Consider the following 15,411-nt stretch of genomic DNA (forward strand, 5'->3'; position numbering starts at 1 on the left):
GTCTTTCTTAAAACAAGTTTACGTGTAACAGAAGTTACCTTTGGTTGCTCCGACGAACATAGTTATCGCCATCAATAGGTTTACGGTAAGTGGTAAGTGCTTCATTAAGTTGTTCTTCAATTAATTCAACATATTTTAAATTGTACTCCTAAAAAGGAAAATTAAAATATAGAGCCTATCACCTTGTTGATAATATGACCGTCAACAAATGTTTCTAGTACTTACAATATACTACCGTATTATGGAGAAACTATTTCTGACTATAATCAAGGTTGAGTTTTTCAGCTAGTGCAGTAATTACAGCACTTAGAGTACAGAATGAATTTTCTGAAAATTTACAGTGAATCTCCCCAACTACTTTAGGGGACAAAATTAGTTAAAAAATGGATGCTAAGAGAATTAGCACCTGATATAGCACTTTTTCTCTCAAATAATCCTAAAAGGACAAGAGATAATTCAAGCTTTTAGTTTAAACACTGAAATCTTGTGTGTAGGCTATATTTGAATATTTTTTGTAGGATTAATGGAAAGACAGACTTATTTTAATAACTAATTTTCTCCATCAACAGAGGCTGAAGAATTATGGACCTACTATAGAGAATTCCAAGAACTGCCCTCTTTCAAAATGGCGGTCATCTCCAATGGCTCTCAGTGTACTGAAGCAAGAAGCTGCCCTCGGGTACCTATCTCTCCATTGTTGTCAGTGAGTCTGAGTGTTCCTGTTCACTTTCTAACAGAATAGTGTGTCAACATCTTCATTAGACCACCTAAGCTTCACTTTCTTTGGTAACCATTAGAGCCAGTAGCCATTTGGAAAAAAGGCAATTCTTTGTAAAAGAAATTCTCTCTCCCAGAGAAGGTATTATGCACCACCTTCTGCTGACAACTCAGCAGACCCACCACTCTTCTAAAGCATCTAATCTGTCATGTAGTTGTGTACATTTGGGGAAAAGGGAACTGTTGCCAAATGTTGGAGGGTTTTTTTGTTAATTTTATATCATCAAAAATCTCATCAACATGCTCTTAATAAGACAAGACAGTATTCACACAATGGAGTGAAGAGTCCCTAATAACAGGATGTTTCACTAGAAAGACTCACAAACCCTTAATCATTGAAGCAACAGAATGTCCTGACATTAATATTGTACAACTGTGAATTCCTTCCAAGCTTCTAAATGACTATATTCACATCGTCCCTCCTTTAAAAATAATTAGAATTACCTTTTGCCATTTCTCCATTTGTTTTGTTACATAACCTCTCTCATTTAGATAGGAAAACCCCTTTGGAATGGACAGAAATCTGTAAAGTAACAACAGACAATGAATAGTCCATCTCTAACAAACCACTTTGAGTATGAACGTTTTTCTGAAATGAAAAGATGCATGTAACACCTACCTTAGAAGCAAAAGCAACCCTTTGTCTCCAAGATGGGAGAGAGCAGGTTTCATCTGGATAAGGGCATGAAGATTGGCCTAAAAGAGAAGAAAAACTTATTTTAAAATCCTGAATTTATGTAAGCCATTTAAATTAAAAAGACAACTATTTATTTAGAATAAGAAATATCTATATAGAAGCTCTGAGCACCTTTAAGAATGAAAATTACAATAGCAGTGATAACCACCCAGAAGCACGTGAAATTGAAAGTATATGACAGAGAGTAATCAACATCACAAAAATGTCCTACAATATATGCTATTGTAGTTCACTAATATTCATTATATAGGCACTCTGTAGCAGGCAAATTAAAACACTCTGCAAAGTGTAATTATCAAAAAAGGAAATTTGATTTAATTTTTTAAAGAAAGAAAATATAATTTTTCTACATACATTCTTAAGTTATTGCTGTAGACTAATGATGCTCACCTTATCTTCACACGCCTCATCTAAGATATCAAGTGCTTCAGAAGATATGGTTTTATTTTTATCATGCAGCTGGGTCACCAGTAATTCAATCCCCCAGTTACTAAAGAATTCTACATTGGCCCTCAACAATACTCGTAAATGTTTTGTTGCATATAACCTGCAGCTCTGCAAAAGGAAAAAAAAAATTTGCAAGAGAGAATATACAGTAGTTAAATATTAAATGGATTTTTCATATTCAAAAGCAGTGCACTTCCATCATAATGTTACACAGCAAATAAGTGCAGTTTACACATTGTTTTGCATGTGTTACTAGAATTACAACTGTCTACATGTTTTTCTCTTACAGAAAGTGTGATGTAATTATTTTTTCCATGACCACAAGTTATCTGGTCAGGACAAGTCTCACTTGTCTCATCTGAAAGCCAATACCATCTAACAGTCCACTGTCTTTGGCACGGTGTAGAAAATTGTCAGTACAGTTATAAGTGCTGCCTTGTGAATTGCCAGCACTATTTCATACAGGACAGCTTCTATGCTCTACCTGCAGCAATGATTTGAAAAATCTACTTTTCTCTGATGAGTGGGAAAGCTGGCCCTGGTACCTGAAGCGATTTATACTATCAATTTTTGAAGAATTTAAGATCTCTTACAATATGTTGCTTAAGTTGTGAAGATAACCTTCTAAATGTGAACAAATTCAGTGCGGTTTTCCCAAGCCAGACAACTCCAATGCTTATGTTGCTACTTGCAGCTTTCCTAAGTAGCAGAGTGAAATGAACAAGACATTGGTCCATTGCTGCTACAGTAGAACCTCAGAGTTACGAATGCCAGAGTTACGAACTGACCAGTCAACCACACACCTCATTTGGAACCGGAAGTACACAACCAGACAACAGCAGAGACCAAAAAAAGCAAATGCAGTACAGTACTGTGTTAAACGTAAATTACTAAAAAAAATAAAGGGAAAGTTTTAAAAAAAAGATTTGACAAGATAAGGAAACAGTTTCTGTGCTTGTTTTGTTTAAATTAAGATGGTTAAAAGCAGCATTTTTCTTCTACATATTAAAGTTTCCAAGCTGTATTAAGTCAATGTACAATAGAAAACTTTTGAAAGAACCACCATAATGTTTTGCTGAGTTATGAACAACCTCCATTCCCAAGGTGTTCGTAACTGAGGTTCTACTGTACTCAGAACCCTGTGGGCAGCAATGAAAACTGGTAACTATCAAGTCAATTTCACTATTGCTACTGGGGAAAGCTCTGAGGAAAAGTGGAGCCAGGTAGGCTCAACCTAGGCTACAAACATTTGTTGTTTAGCTTAAGCTTATCCCTAGGAGAGTTGCGGACTAACTTTTACATGCATTAAATAGCTAGTTAGCTGGCAATCAATTAATTTTAGACAAGAAGTCTAGTGAAGACAAGCCAAATGATGGTGTAGGATGAGGGTTCTGGGGAGAGCAAAAGCGGAACTACAAAAATTCCTTGATTATCTGGCTTTGCTCAACACAAGGGTAACCCCTGCCCTCCAAGTCTCCCCCTCCTCCCACACCACAAACTTAGACCTCATGGAGTTCCTCCCTATCTCACGGTGGGAGAAGCATGAAATCCAAGAGTTTCTATCATCACGATTTCTTTAAAGGTTTCAGAGTAACAACCGTGTTAGTCTGTATTCGCAAAAAGAAAAGGAGTATTTGTGGCACCTTAGAGACTGACCAATTTATTTGAGCATGAGCTTTCGTGAGCTACAGCTCACTTCATCGGATGCATACTGTGGAAACTGCAGAAGACATTATATACACAGAGACCATGAAACAATACCTCCTCCCACCCCACTCTCCTGCTGGTAATAGCTTATCTAAAGTGATCATCAAGTTGGGCCATTTCCAGCACAAATCCAGGTTTTCTCACCCTCCGCCCCCCCACACACAAACTCTCTCTCCTGCTGGTAATAGCCCATCCAAAGTGACCACTCTCTTTAAAATGTGTATGATAATCAAGGTGGGCCATTTCCGGCACAAATCCAGGTTCTCTCACCCCCCCCCCCACACACACACAAACTCGCTCTCCTGCTGGCAATAGCTCATCCAAACTGACCACTCTCCTTACAATGTGCATGATAATCAAGGTGGGCCATTTCCAGCATAAATCCAAGTTTAACCAAAACGTCGGGGGGAGGTAGAAAAAAACAAGGGGAAATAGGCTACCTTGCATAATGACTTAGCCACTCCCAGTCTCTATTTAAGCCTAAATTAATAGTATCCAATTTGCAAATGAATTCCAATTCAGCAGTTTCTTGCTGGAGTCTGGATTTGAAGTTTTTTTGTTTTAAGATAGCGACCTTCATGTCTGTGATTGCATGACCAGAGAGATTGAAGTGTTCTCCGACTGGTTTATGAATGTTATAATTCTTGACATCTGATTCGTGTCCATTTATTCTTTTACGTAGAGATTGTCCAGTTTGACCAATGTACATGGCAGAGGGGCATTGCTGGCACATGATGGCATATATCACATTGGTGGATGTGCAGGTGAACGAGCCTCTGATGGTGTGGCTGATGTCATTAGGCCCTTTGATGGTGTCCCCTCAATAGATATGTGGGCACAGTTGGCAACGGGCTTTGTTGCAAGGATAGGTTCCTGGGTTAGTGGTTCTGTTGTGTAGTATGTGGTTGTTGGTTATCATTCACATTGTAAGGAGAGTGGTCAGTTTGGATGAGCTATTGCCAGCAGGAGAGTGAGTTTGTGTGTGGGGGGAGCGGAGGGTGAGAAAACCTGGATTTGTGCTGGAAATGGCCCAACTTGATGATCACTTTAGATAAGCTATTACCAGCAGGACAGTGGGGTGGGAGGAGGTATTGTTTCATGGTCTCTGTGTATATAATGTCTTCTGCAGTTTCCACGGTATGCATCCGATGAAGTGAGCTGTAGCTCACGAAAGCTCATGCTCAAATAAATTGGTTAGTCTCTAAGGTGCCACAAGTACTCGATTTCTTTAAAGAATATGAATTCCAGTCCAAGGTCTTACTGTCCACTTTCAAACTGCCATCTTGACACAAACTTCCTAGTCCCCACTCTCAACCACCCACCTCCCTTACCCTCAACCTCTCACCTTCGCATACAGAAATCCTTCAATATTTGCCAGCCTCAAAGAAATACAGGGCATTTATAGTAACTGTCTGACTTCCCATCCCCTAACTCCCTCTTGGCACTTAATTTTGTCCTCTCCAGTCTACAGAAGAGCTGTTCTCACCAAGGTATATCACTGAGACAAGGTGGGTGAAGTAATATCTTTTATTGGACCAACTTCTGTTGGGGAAAGAGACAAGCTTTCAAGTTGCACACAGCTCTTCTTCTGAAGAACAGCTCAAAAGTTTGTATCTTTTACCAACGTAAGTTGATCCAATAGAAGATATTACCTCACCCACCTTGTCTCGCTAACATCCTGGGACCAACATGGCTACAATACTGCAAACAAGGTATACAATGACTTTCTTGGGCAAGTCTCAACTTTATTTATCCTTTTTGACATCACTCAAATTGAATCCCTCCACTGGTCGCTACTTGTCTACGATATCAACCTAAACTTCTTGCTCTTTTCTTGAGGATCCAGTAGGCTTCTTTCCTTAGCCTATATAATCCCACTCACCTCCTTCACTCCAGCAGTTCCAGTGTTAATGCCAATTTTTGTATCCTTCTCTCACTCTGCAATCACGCCTTCCCCTACGCATCTTTCTAAGATTTACTTCTATCAGCTCATGTGTTAAAACTTGTTTTCACTAGGATTTTAACATGCGTTAGCTAACATTAAAAATCCAACTTTCTCCTAGTGAAGATCAGGCCTTCCAGTTATTCATCAAGAAGATAACTTGGCATTGGTTTATATTTGGTTCATGCATTTAAGAACATTTCCCCTCCACCATCAGCTCCCTCAAACCTGAGGGCTAGAAACTATTAAATAAAAGCTTAAATTCTCGAGTCCAATTAGGTGGCAAGGAATGGACTCTATGGCAAGTTGTGCAGTTAACAGTATCACAGAATACATGAGGCCCACGTTATATTTTAAAAAGTTTTCTGTGGTATGCTAGGAGAGTGTGTTACATAAAAAAGAAAAAATGAAAGCCTGTTTTAATGAATGAACATATGACATTTTAAATTAACCAGTTTTAGCTTACTAAATTAAACAACAAAAGAAATAAAATATTTAATAATAAATATTGACAAGCAGGGTGCTTGATTAATTACACTTACATCAGTAGATGCAGTTAAAATTTTGGAAAGGATCACTCTTGCTAACCCATCTCTGCTGTAATCCAAACTAGAAACTGTCAGTTTTAGTAAGTGATCTTGGTTCTTCAAGGAGCAGAGATTAAGAAGACTGAAAAAAGTTGAAAGAAAGTATTAGTTGGAATCCACTTTAAACTTTATTATTTTATGCATGTACACATAATATATACACCACCTTGCTAATTATCATTTTTACCATTCAACATAATGTGTTGAGTCAAAATTAAGGTAAGGACAAATGTTAATCTGATACTGGCTGCTTAAGAAACATTAGCATGATATTTGACAATACATGCTGACCGCCTTTTTCTCATATTTCCAGTGCGTAGATAGGTTTCAGAGTGGTCTGGATGAAAGCTGGAGGCATGTAGGTAAGTACAGTAGGTTTCCGGTATAGGGTGGTGTTTATGTGACCATCGCTTATTAGCACTGTAGTGTCTAGGAAGTGGACCTCTTGTGTGGACTAGTCCAGGCTGAGGTTGATGGTGGGGTGGAAATCATTGAAATCTTGGAGGAATTCCTCAAGGGTCTCCTTCCCATGGGTCCAGATGATGAAGATGTCATCAATGTAGCACAAGTAAAGTGGGGGGGGGTAAGGGGATGAGAGCTGACGAAGCGTTGTTCTAAGTCAGCCACAATAATGTTGGCATACTTAGGGGCCATGCGGGTAACCGGAAACCTACTGACCGCTATACTTAGCTACATGCCTCCAGCTTTCATCCAGACCACATCACATGATCCATTGTCTATAGCCAAGCTCTAAGATACAACCGCATTTGCCCCAATCCCTCAGACAGAGACAAACACATACAGAATCTCTATCAAGCATTCTTAAAACAGCAATACCCACCTGGTGAAGTGAAGAAACAGATTGACAGAGCCAGAAGGGAACCGAGAAGTCACCTACTACAAGACAGGCCCAACAAAGAAAGTAACAGGACACCACTAACCGTCACCTACTGTCCCCAACTAAAACCTCTCCAACGCATCATCAAGGATCTACAACCTATCCTGAAGGACGATCCCTTACTCTCACAGACCTTGGGAGACAGGCCAGTCCTCGCTTACAGACAGCCTCCCAACCTGAAGCAAATACTCACCAGCAACTATACACCACACAACGAAAACACCAACCCAGGAACCAAACCCTGCTACAAACCCTGGTGCCAACTCTGTCCACATATCTATTCAAGAGACACCATCACAGGACCTAACCACATCAGCCACACCATCAACAGCTCATTCACCTGCATATCTACCAACTTGATATATGCCATCATGTGCCAGCAATGCGCCTCTGCCATGTACATTGGCCAAACCGCACAGTCTCCACGCAAAAGAATAAATGGATACAAATCTGACATCAGGAATCATAACGTTCAAAAACCAGTAGGAGAACACTTCAATCTCTCTGGTCACTCAGTAACAGACCTAAAAGTGACAATTCTTCAACTAAAATCTGCAAAAACAGACTCCAACATGAAGCTGCAGAACTGGAACCAATTTGCAAACTGGATACCAACAGTCTAGGCCTGAATAGAGGCTGGGAGTGGTTGGGTCATTACAAAACCTAAACTTAATTTCCCCAATACTGATTTCTCCCTATTATTACTCACACATTCTTGTCAACTGTCTGTAATGGGCCACTCTCATACCACTTCAAAAGTTATTTTGCCTCCCTTGGTATCCTGCTGTTAATTGATTTATCTCGTTAGACTCTCCTCACACTTGGTAAAGCAACCCCCATCCTTTCATGTATTTATACCTGCTCCTGTATTTTCACTCCATGCACTTGATGAAGTGGGTTCTAACCCATGAAAGCTTATGCACAAATAAATTTGTCAGTCTCTAAGGTGCCACAAGGACTCCTCGTTATTTTTAGTGTGTAGACAGAAACAGTCTCCCTGATGCAGTCACCAAGATGTTTTTGTCAGTCAGACATGCATGGAAAAAAAGGCCATTCTACAAAATCCATCTGTATTACAGGGCTTTTTCTGAAAAGGTTGGAGAACCCAGTGAGATTTGGGAGGTTTTTCGTTTTGTTGGACATAGATCTTTATTTACTATTTGCAGTTTTTATATGGATTGTACATGTTACCCACAGCATATTACAAACTGAAGTAAATACAAACACTCACCACTGAAACACATTGCATTTTTCAAGCATTTTCACTCCATGAGGGTGACAGGAGAGTGTACCAAAAAACAGAAAGTAGTGCTGACTAAGGGTGCTTAGTAACCCATTGTTCTGAAGACTGCGTTCTGGTTTCATTCCAGAGGAAGAGTTCAGCCAATGCACAATATCTTTTACCAATTCCTCCAGATAGCCTTGTCCATCCTACCCAAAAGAAGTAAAAAGATATTTTCATTTATTACTGGTAATGAACAGCTTTAGTTGGTTTATGTTTACTAATATGTATTGATTTAAATTTTTCAGAATGCACTTACATCAAAATGATAAAATAAAAATGTTAACTAGCGCAAACAGTTTAACTACATGAAAAAAGCTAAAGGCAAATATAAAAAGACTGTTTGGTTTCAGGGGGAGCTCTGTACCAATTTTGACATATGAAGTATGACAGTTATGAAAAGTCCCCTGAGTAAAGACAAAGTAAAATATTTTAGTATAGTTGAAGGAAAGGAATTTGAGCATGATAATAGGGATACATCTCTGGTATTGAACAAGAGGCCAGGGAACATCCCACAAAACCCATTTCTACTTTAAAAAACATCACAAAACCCACTCCTTTTTAATAAACAAATCCCCACAGTACTGAGGCACTTCTATATCTGCTGGCCAGCGTGCCACAGGATTCTAATTAGACTTGCCAAGATGGTCTTTTTAAATTTTAAAACCCTAAAGTTTTCTTGCAAAGCTCATTATTAAAATTAAGATTTTGCTTGTCTAGCACAGAGAACTGTCATTTTTTCTTATATCTTGTAGCTGAAATCATTTCTCACCTCTTCAGATTCAAGAAGAAATTCAGCAAACTGGCAACCCACAACAGTGAGTTGCTTAGACTTGGCATAATCCAGATCCAGGTTGGCATACAACTTACTGCTAGGCTTGTAAAAATACAGCAGTCGTCGGACAAACCTAATTAAGATTAAAATGAGAAGAATTAATTGATTACCCTAAAAAATTCTTACTGTGCTGCAAGAAATAATTTATATGAACATGTGGTCATGAAAGGGATATTTTGTATGTGAGGAGTTAGGGTGATGGGTACCAAGTAGATTTATCCCCAAATTACTAAAATTGTAGTCTGCAGAAACAAAGATCAGGCAGCCCAAATAACAAGTATATCAAGAGAACAATTTCAGAGATGTGACCATGTGAAGAGTCACAAAAGTTCTTTTCTATGCCTTTTGGGAATGCCACAATATAAGATAAACAAAAAATTCAAGTTATCAAGAGGAACTTTTTTTTTTTTTTTTTTTTTTTAACAGTGAACAACAAAAGCAGGCAATAAAACAAGTTAATTCAATTATAATCTCTTCTGTAACATTTCTCCTGTGGAAAATTTGGAGATTACTCCCATCTGTCTGTCTAGAAGAGTGACCCACTTCCTGTATTAAACTATTCTTCTCTTGGCAGATTTTTAAAAAAATTAATGTGTCCTGGTATTTGTTATGTATTCCTAAGAGAAGTCAGACCACATAGTGGCTAGTATGTGTTTGTCTTCAAGAAAAATACATGCCTTCTACGAATGTCACCCCATATTTTCCCAAAGTGATACTTCTTGTTTTGACAGTTTAAACAGATCTCGGGCATTACTAATGATCAAATATGAAGCCCTATAAGTGTCTCAGTGCAAAGCTACACTGATTCAGGTGGAACCAATTCAGGATTGCAGCAGTGGGGCCCTAAGTTTGTAATTAAAATATATATTAATATTTTCCATAAATCACTACTCATTTAGTATAAGAGAACACAGAATGCTTTTTAAGGGGTATCTATGACTCTCTCTACAAACACTGATTTTTTTTTATTGTTGTTACAGCAGGAATGAGAGAACAGGCCTCTGTCCAAGTCTAACTGACAAAACACAGGGCAGAGAAATTCCTGAGGAGTCCTCTCCAGGCTGTTTTATATTTTCACACAACAACCAACCTATAATGAGAGCATGTGAGCGAACATAAGTCATAATTAAACATTCTTATGGATTATGTTTATGTGCATCTCTCAAAGATTAAGTAAGGCTAGCAATAACTTGAACACCACAATTATGATTTAATCATTTTTAAGAGCCATTTTGATTACTTTAATAGTCATAAGATTTTCACAACATACATTAGACTAAATGCACTAACACACAGCACAAGTTGTGTATTTATACAACGGAGAATATAAAGCCTGAAGAAAAAAAAAAAGTGTTTTGGTGTCAACAACTTTTGAGAATGATCCAGTTAACAGTTCATAGCTCTGAGTCATCCAAGACTGCAGAGGTTGGTTTTTTTTTAATCTATGTTAATTGCAACCAAGAGTTAGAGTAAAAGCATGGAGATAGCGGTTTGCAATTCTGCAAGTGCAGAAATAAGTTTTATAATAAAGTGTCCTCGCTTTTCACAATTTATTGAGCATTAAAAAATCACTCATCCACTGAACAATGAATGAATACAGTACAATGTACGAAACAGTTACACAGAATAGTAGACATTCCTTTGAAAAGAGTGTTATTACAAATTAGTGAATCTGGAAAATACTCCTGTATCACGTATTACCAGTTAGCAATTACTTTTGTATTGTGTGTGTATGAAAGGGTCACGAGGAAAGAGGAATACAGTTAGATTGTGGCCATTATGATTATCATGACACCACCACTCAGGTTTAGAACAGAATGTAAAGGGTAGCAATCCATTTTTACATTTACATTACAAAGTAGACTGATTATTTTTACTAAAAGAAATTCAGAGGTCAAAGTGTAGTCCTTAAGGTTGTATCTTAGCAGAAGGTTTTCCTCATAAGTCTACACAAAAATATCTTGTCATGGCAGCAAAATGAGGGAAAACTAAAAGATTGTTTATTCAGATCAATGTCTAAGGTCTACATTATGAATGACATCCCAAAGATATTTACTAACACTTGAAGCTGGGAGTAGAAGTGAGAAAAGAAAAATGCCCTTGTTCCAAAGATTACAAATGCAGATGAAAAGCACTGTTAAGAGTTTTTAGTTCTTAAAAAACACCTACATTTGATTTCAAATTGTTGCCCCCCCCCTTTTTTTTTTTTTAAATATTCACCCTTTTGTTTTATTTTTTGGTACCAGCTGAGTGACCAGGTTTGCTTTACTCAGGAATGTTTCTCAAAATGTTGCCACCAAACACTAAATTGAAGAAATATAATCTTTTGAGGTTTAAAATGTAATGAAGAGTGTTTGGCTATTTGATATACTCCTGTTTTAGGGGATAAATATATTAAAAATATTTGCACAGAAAATAACTCTTAGCATACATAAATGGCTCCTTATATTTAAGCTTTACAACTTAATTGCCTAATTTTCATTTTCACAGCAAATATACAGAGTAGAATTTAGAAATGTTGCATTTCCAAGGAATAGCTGATTGAAATATTTCAAACACCGCCCCCCCCCCCACACGGGAAGTCTAAATAAGTTTTACATACCTGTGCAACTGTTCATCTTTATAGTTCCTTAGATTTACATTTGGCCACTAGAAAAAGAGCAGATATGGCATTATGTAAGACTTGTACATCACTCTTGAGTTATTCAGTAAAATTTCTTCCCTTCTATATGGACACAGATGCTTCAGTTACTATTTAAAAATTTCTCATTAGTTATTCTCTTTGTGCATGAAAGAATCTAAAGAAACCTCTGAAGAATGATTTCATTCCAGTAACAATTAAAGTGTCATCACATCTTTATTTTCTTTCAATTAGCTTCACAGTTGAACATAGTTACTCACTCATGGTTCTGGCTGTTTATAAATATAAAACTAATGGTTATCAAGTCTAGAAACATTTTTTAAAAATTTGTGTATTTATTTATTTTTTATGGAAAAGCCCATTTTCTCTCTGGTGAGGAGTTGGGGTTGACAGGAGTGGGCCATTTGTGTCTGTGTACAAAATTCCAGTGAATAAAATTTCAAAATATTGAAAACAAAGTCTGCTTATTTTTCTTATCTATAAATAAACAGCAACTTTAAAAACAGGCATTTTAGAGGAACACGGGCTACGTGAATTGTTTGTATTAATCAAAATTAATAAGTTTGAATAAATTCAATATTTTGATACTGCACCTATTAAACAGTATTTTAATAAGAATTTCTCTGCTCCCCAGTTGATGTTTATAAGGATCTTTCGGCCAGGCCCATGAACACCACAAAGCATGCCTGAGCCCACCCCACCTTGAACCACCACTTCCCCTTTGTGCTCATTCTTTCCTGTTGTCTCTTCACAGTCATCTGTACTTTTATTGTTACAAATAAATACCCTCTTGCAAGGTCTTCGGGAAAAAAACACACACATGAACACTGTCCCTCCTGCCTAGGCAAGGCATGAGAGCAATATCATCATGCTAATACACGAGAAGTAGGGCAACAGATTATGTAGTCAGTATCACTTTTCACTAAGTTTGAACAGCACAAAGTTAACAGCTAACAAAAAATAAAGAAAAAAAATTCTACTCTTTCAGTTATAGCAATCCTATGAATGATTTGTAATACTAGCAGTAAAAAATTATCAGATAAATGTGATTTTTAAAGTCAACAGTGCACAGCTGTCTATTCTATTTCCCTGTCACTCCCTCCTCATTAGCATTAAATAGAATTTAACATTAGTGTTAAGGAGAACACTTTATTTTAGCAAAGCATTTCATGGTGCTGCATGATCATTTGAATAGTTCTGAATACGAGCAATGTCACTGACAGAAATATCTGAGACCTTTCGCCTAAGGGTAATGGATAATAGCCAATGCGAATTTGAAGAATGGTATTTAGGTGGGGAGTTGCAGGGATATGTGCTAAATTGGGTTTTTATTAATAATCTAAAATGGGTAAATACCAAATAATTCATATTTGAGGTACTAACTTAAAAACACCAGTGAATACTGAGAGATAATAAAACGGCATCTAAACAGGTAAAAATACAAGCAGAAAACAAAATGGGATTTCATTTTGGAGGATCTGAAGCTTCATTCTTTGAAACATTTAAAATTTAGTTTGACAAAGCACTAAAAAAATATATTGTATGGAAAATCCTCCATTGGCAGGAAAATTAACCAGATGGCTTAGCAGTTTTTTATTATCTAATTTCTCCAATTTTATGAGGAGAAACCTTAGTGGTCTACCAAATGCAATTCTTGTTTTTCAATTCAGAATAAGACAACTGAATAGAAAAACTAGAAGTCATTTTGAAAAGCAGAAATACCAGAGTATACAAACACTCCTGGTGAAAAAAAACAAACAGGAACCTACTTCTATTAGAAGATTTCAGAAGTGTCTACTTATAGCTCTCTTCTAATACTATAAACTTTAAGCTCACATAAGAAATAAGACAATTATTTTTTCAATCTATTTCATAAAACCACTATTATGAATTTTCTTTGCTCACCTTCAGTATGGTCCCTATCAGATTCCAATTCCACTCAAGGTTCTCTTTATGATGAAGTACTTGACTATCTCTAAGATTCATTACAAGTGCTTCTTCTGTATCCTAGAATATTAGAAAAGAAGTGAAAATAGGAAGTTTCTTTGCTGCAAATTATCCTAACATAAAAATGCTTATGATCAAATCTACAATCGTTTAATGAACTGTTGTTGATTATATTGCAACTGTACTAATGCTTAACAGCATTCTACATCAAACAAGGTTACACTATCAGCAGTGAAATAAGCATTATAAAGTCTAAACCTCAAATTAATTTATACTACATTTTTGAAACTGAAGATAAATTCCAATGAAAAGCATTTCCTACTTTTTTGCAAAAACCTATCATGTGTGTATACAACTCAAACTGCAGCATTCTGGTGCCGCAATGACAGTCTAAAAGTGAAACTGACTAAAAACTAGTCTTGAAATTAAAGAGAACTAGTTTAGTTTCATTGCCAAAGCTTAGAAAAAGTAGTCTGTTGCATCTTAGCAGTAGGTTTGCAAAGTAGCAGACAGCATAAAAAGCAAAAAGTAAATTAGATTTTCAGAATGCCTTCTAGTTCTGTAAGTCAAATATGTTCATTTTTATTAGAGTTAAAAATTTCATGTGCGAAAGAGGCAATTACATTTATTTTATTAAAGTTAGAAGCAAACCTCACAATATCCCTAAAATGGTCTGGCTGCTGAAGAGAAAGTGCATAAAGGATCGTGGGTTAAAATCAAACAAACAAACAAAAAAACCCCAAACAGAAATCGTGATATTAAAAAAAAAAACAAAAAAAAACCACCCAGCATTTCTGGAGAATGGTTTAAAAAAATCACAACATAAATTAACGTCAGAGTCTCTTAAATTTAACATTAAGCTTACTATCAGTTAAATGGTTAATCAAGATACCTTTAAAACAAAGATATCTTTCTGCACACGGTATTGATCCCTTTTTTGGTGTGTTGAGATTGCCTTCTGAACAATATGATCTAAATGGAGGCTGTAAGGTTTAGGTCCTCGTTTCTTCATCTCATGAAAGCGTTTTAAGCAATTTAGCGCTGCGCTGGCTCGTCTAGTAGGGAAAAATATTGATATTTATCACTGTTTAACTGATTTTATTACAATAAACACAGGCCACTATTGCTAAGTCTTGTATTAAATAAGCCTGGGTCAACCAAGACGTTGTCAATGAAAAAATCACATTCTGAATTCAAAAAGGATGAGTAAAATTACTGTTGTCTTATAATTCTAGAAGGAGCAAGTTCCAACAGATTTATACTCTCCAATCTTGTACCTTCAGTGAGAAATTAGTTTTGATAATCTTAGCGATAGGAAACCAGGGGAAACCAGGACATAGGCCATTCAGGAGTTAATCAAACTAGCATCAGACATCAAATAGCTTATGAAATCAAATATTCATCATAAACTTTAACACTGAACTACAGAGACATACCACTTGCCTAGAGATAAGACCTAATGGTGTGCATTAATTACAAGCTTACAAATGCTTGAAAAGGATGGTTTGGGAGCTTGTGTGCGTGTGTTTTTAAAAAGTACAGAAATCCTACGAATACCAGCACTTGTAGATATGGATGTAATACTTGGATATACACTGTTCCCTACTTGGGAGATATTTTCATGTACCCCCTTTTTTTTTTTTTAAAACAA

The 15,411-nt window shown here is 36.7% G+C and overlaps 1 protein-coding gene across 3 annotated transcripts in view; it reads right to left on the reverse strand.

The window, feature by feature from the left end:
* The window catches only part of RICTOR (RPTOR independent companion of MTOR complex 2), a 187,585-nt gene that overhangs the window by 41,150 nt on the left and 131,024 nt on the right, over window positions 1–15,411 (reverse strand). For all 3 annotated transcript variants that reach the window (XM_048849236.2, XM_048849237.2, XM_075128447.1), the window contains 10 exons: window positions 14,653–14,815; window positions 13,719–13,820; window positions 11,775–11,821; window positions 9,110–9,245; window positions 8,287–8,486; window positions 6,113–6,239; window positions 1,865–2,029; window positions 1,397–1,473; window positions 1,222–1,300; window positions 39–148 (listed from right to left, as the gene is read on the reverse strand). In XM_048849236.2, coding sequence (XP_048705193.1) covers window positions 39–148; window positions 1,222–1,300; window positions 1,397–1,473; window positions 1,865–2,029; window positions 6,113–6,239; window positions 8,287–8,486; window positions 9,110–9,245; window positions 11,775–11,821; window positions 13,719–13,820; window positions 14,653–14,815 — 1,206 coding nt within the window. The remainder of the gene's footprint in view (window positions 1–38; window positions 149–1,221; window positions 1,301–1,396; window positions 1,474–1,864; window positions 2,030–6,112; window positions 6,240–8,286; window positions 8,487–9,109; window positions 9,246–11,774; window positions 11,822–13,718; window positions 13,821–14,652; window positions 14,816–15,411) is intronic.

The sequence above is a fragment of the Caretta caretta genome, chromosome 5 (assembly GCF_965140235.1).
Source record: "Caretta caretta isolate rCarCar2 chromosome 5, rCarCar1.hap1, whole genome shotgun sequence".
Taxonomy (NCBI): domain Eukaryota; kingdom Metazoa; phylum Chordata; order Testudines; family Cheloniidae; genus Caretta; species Caretta caretta.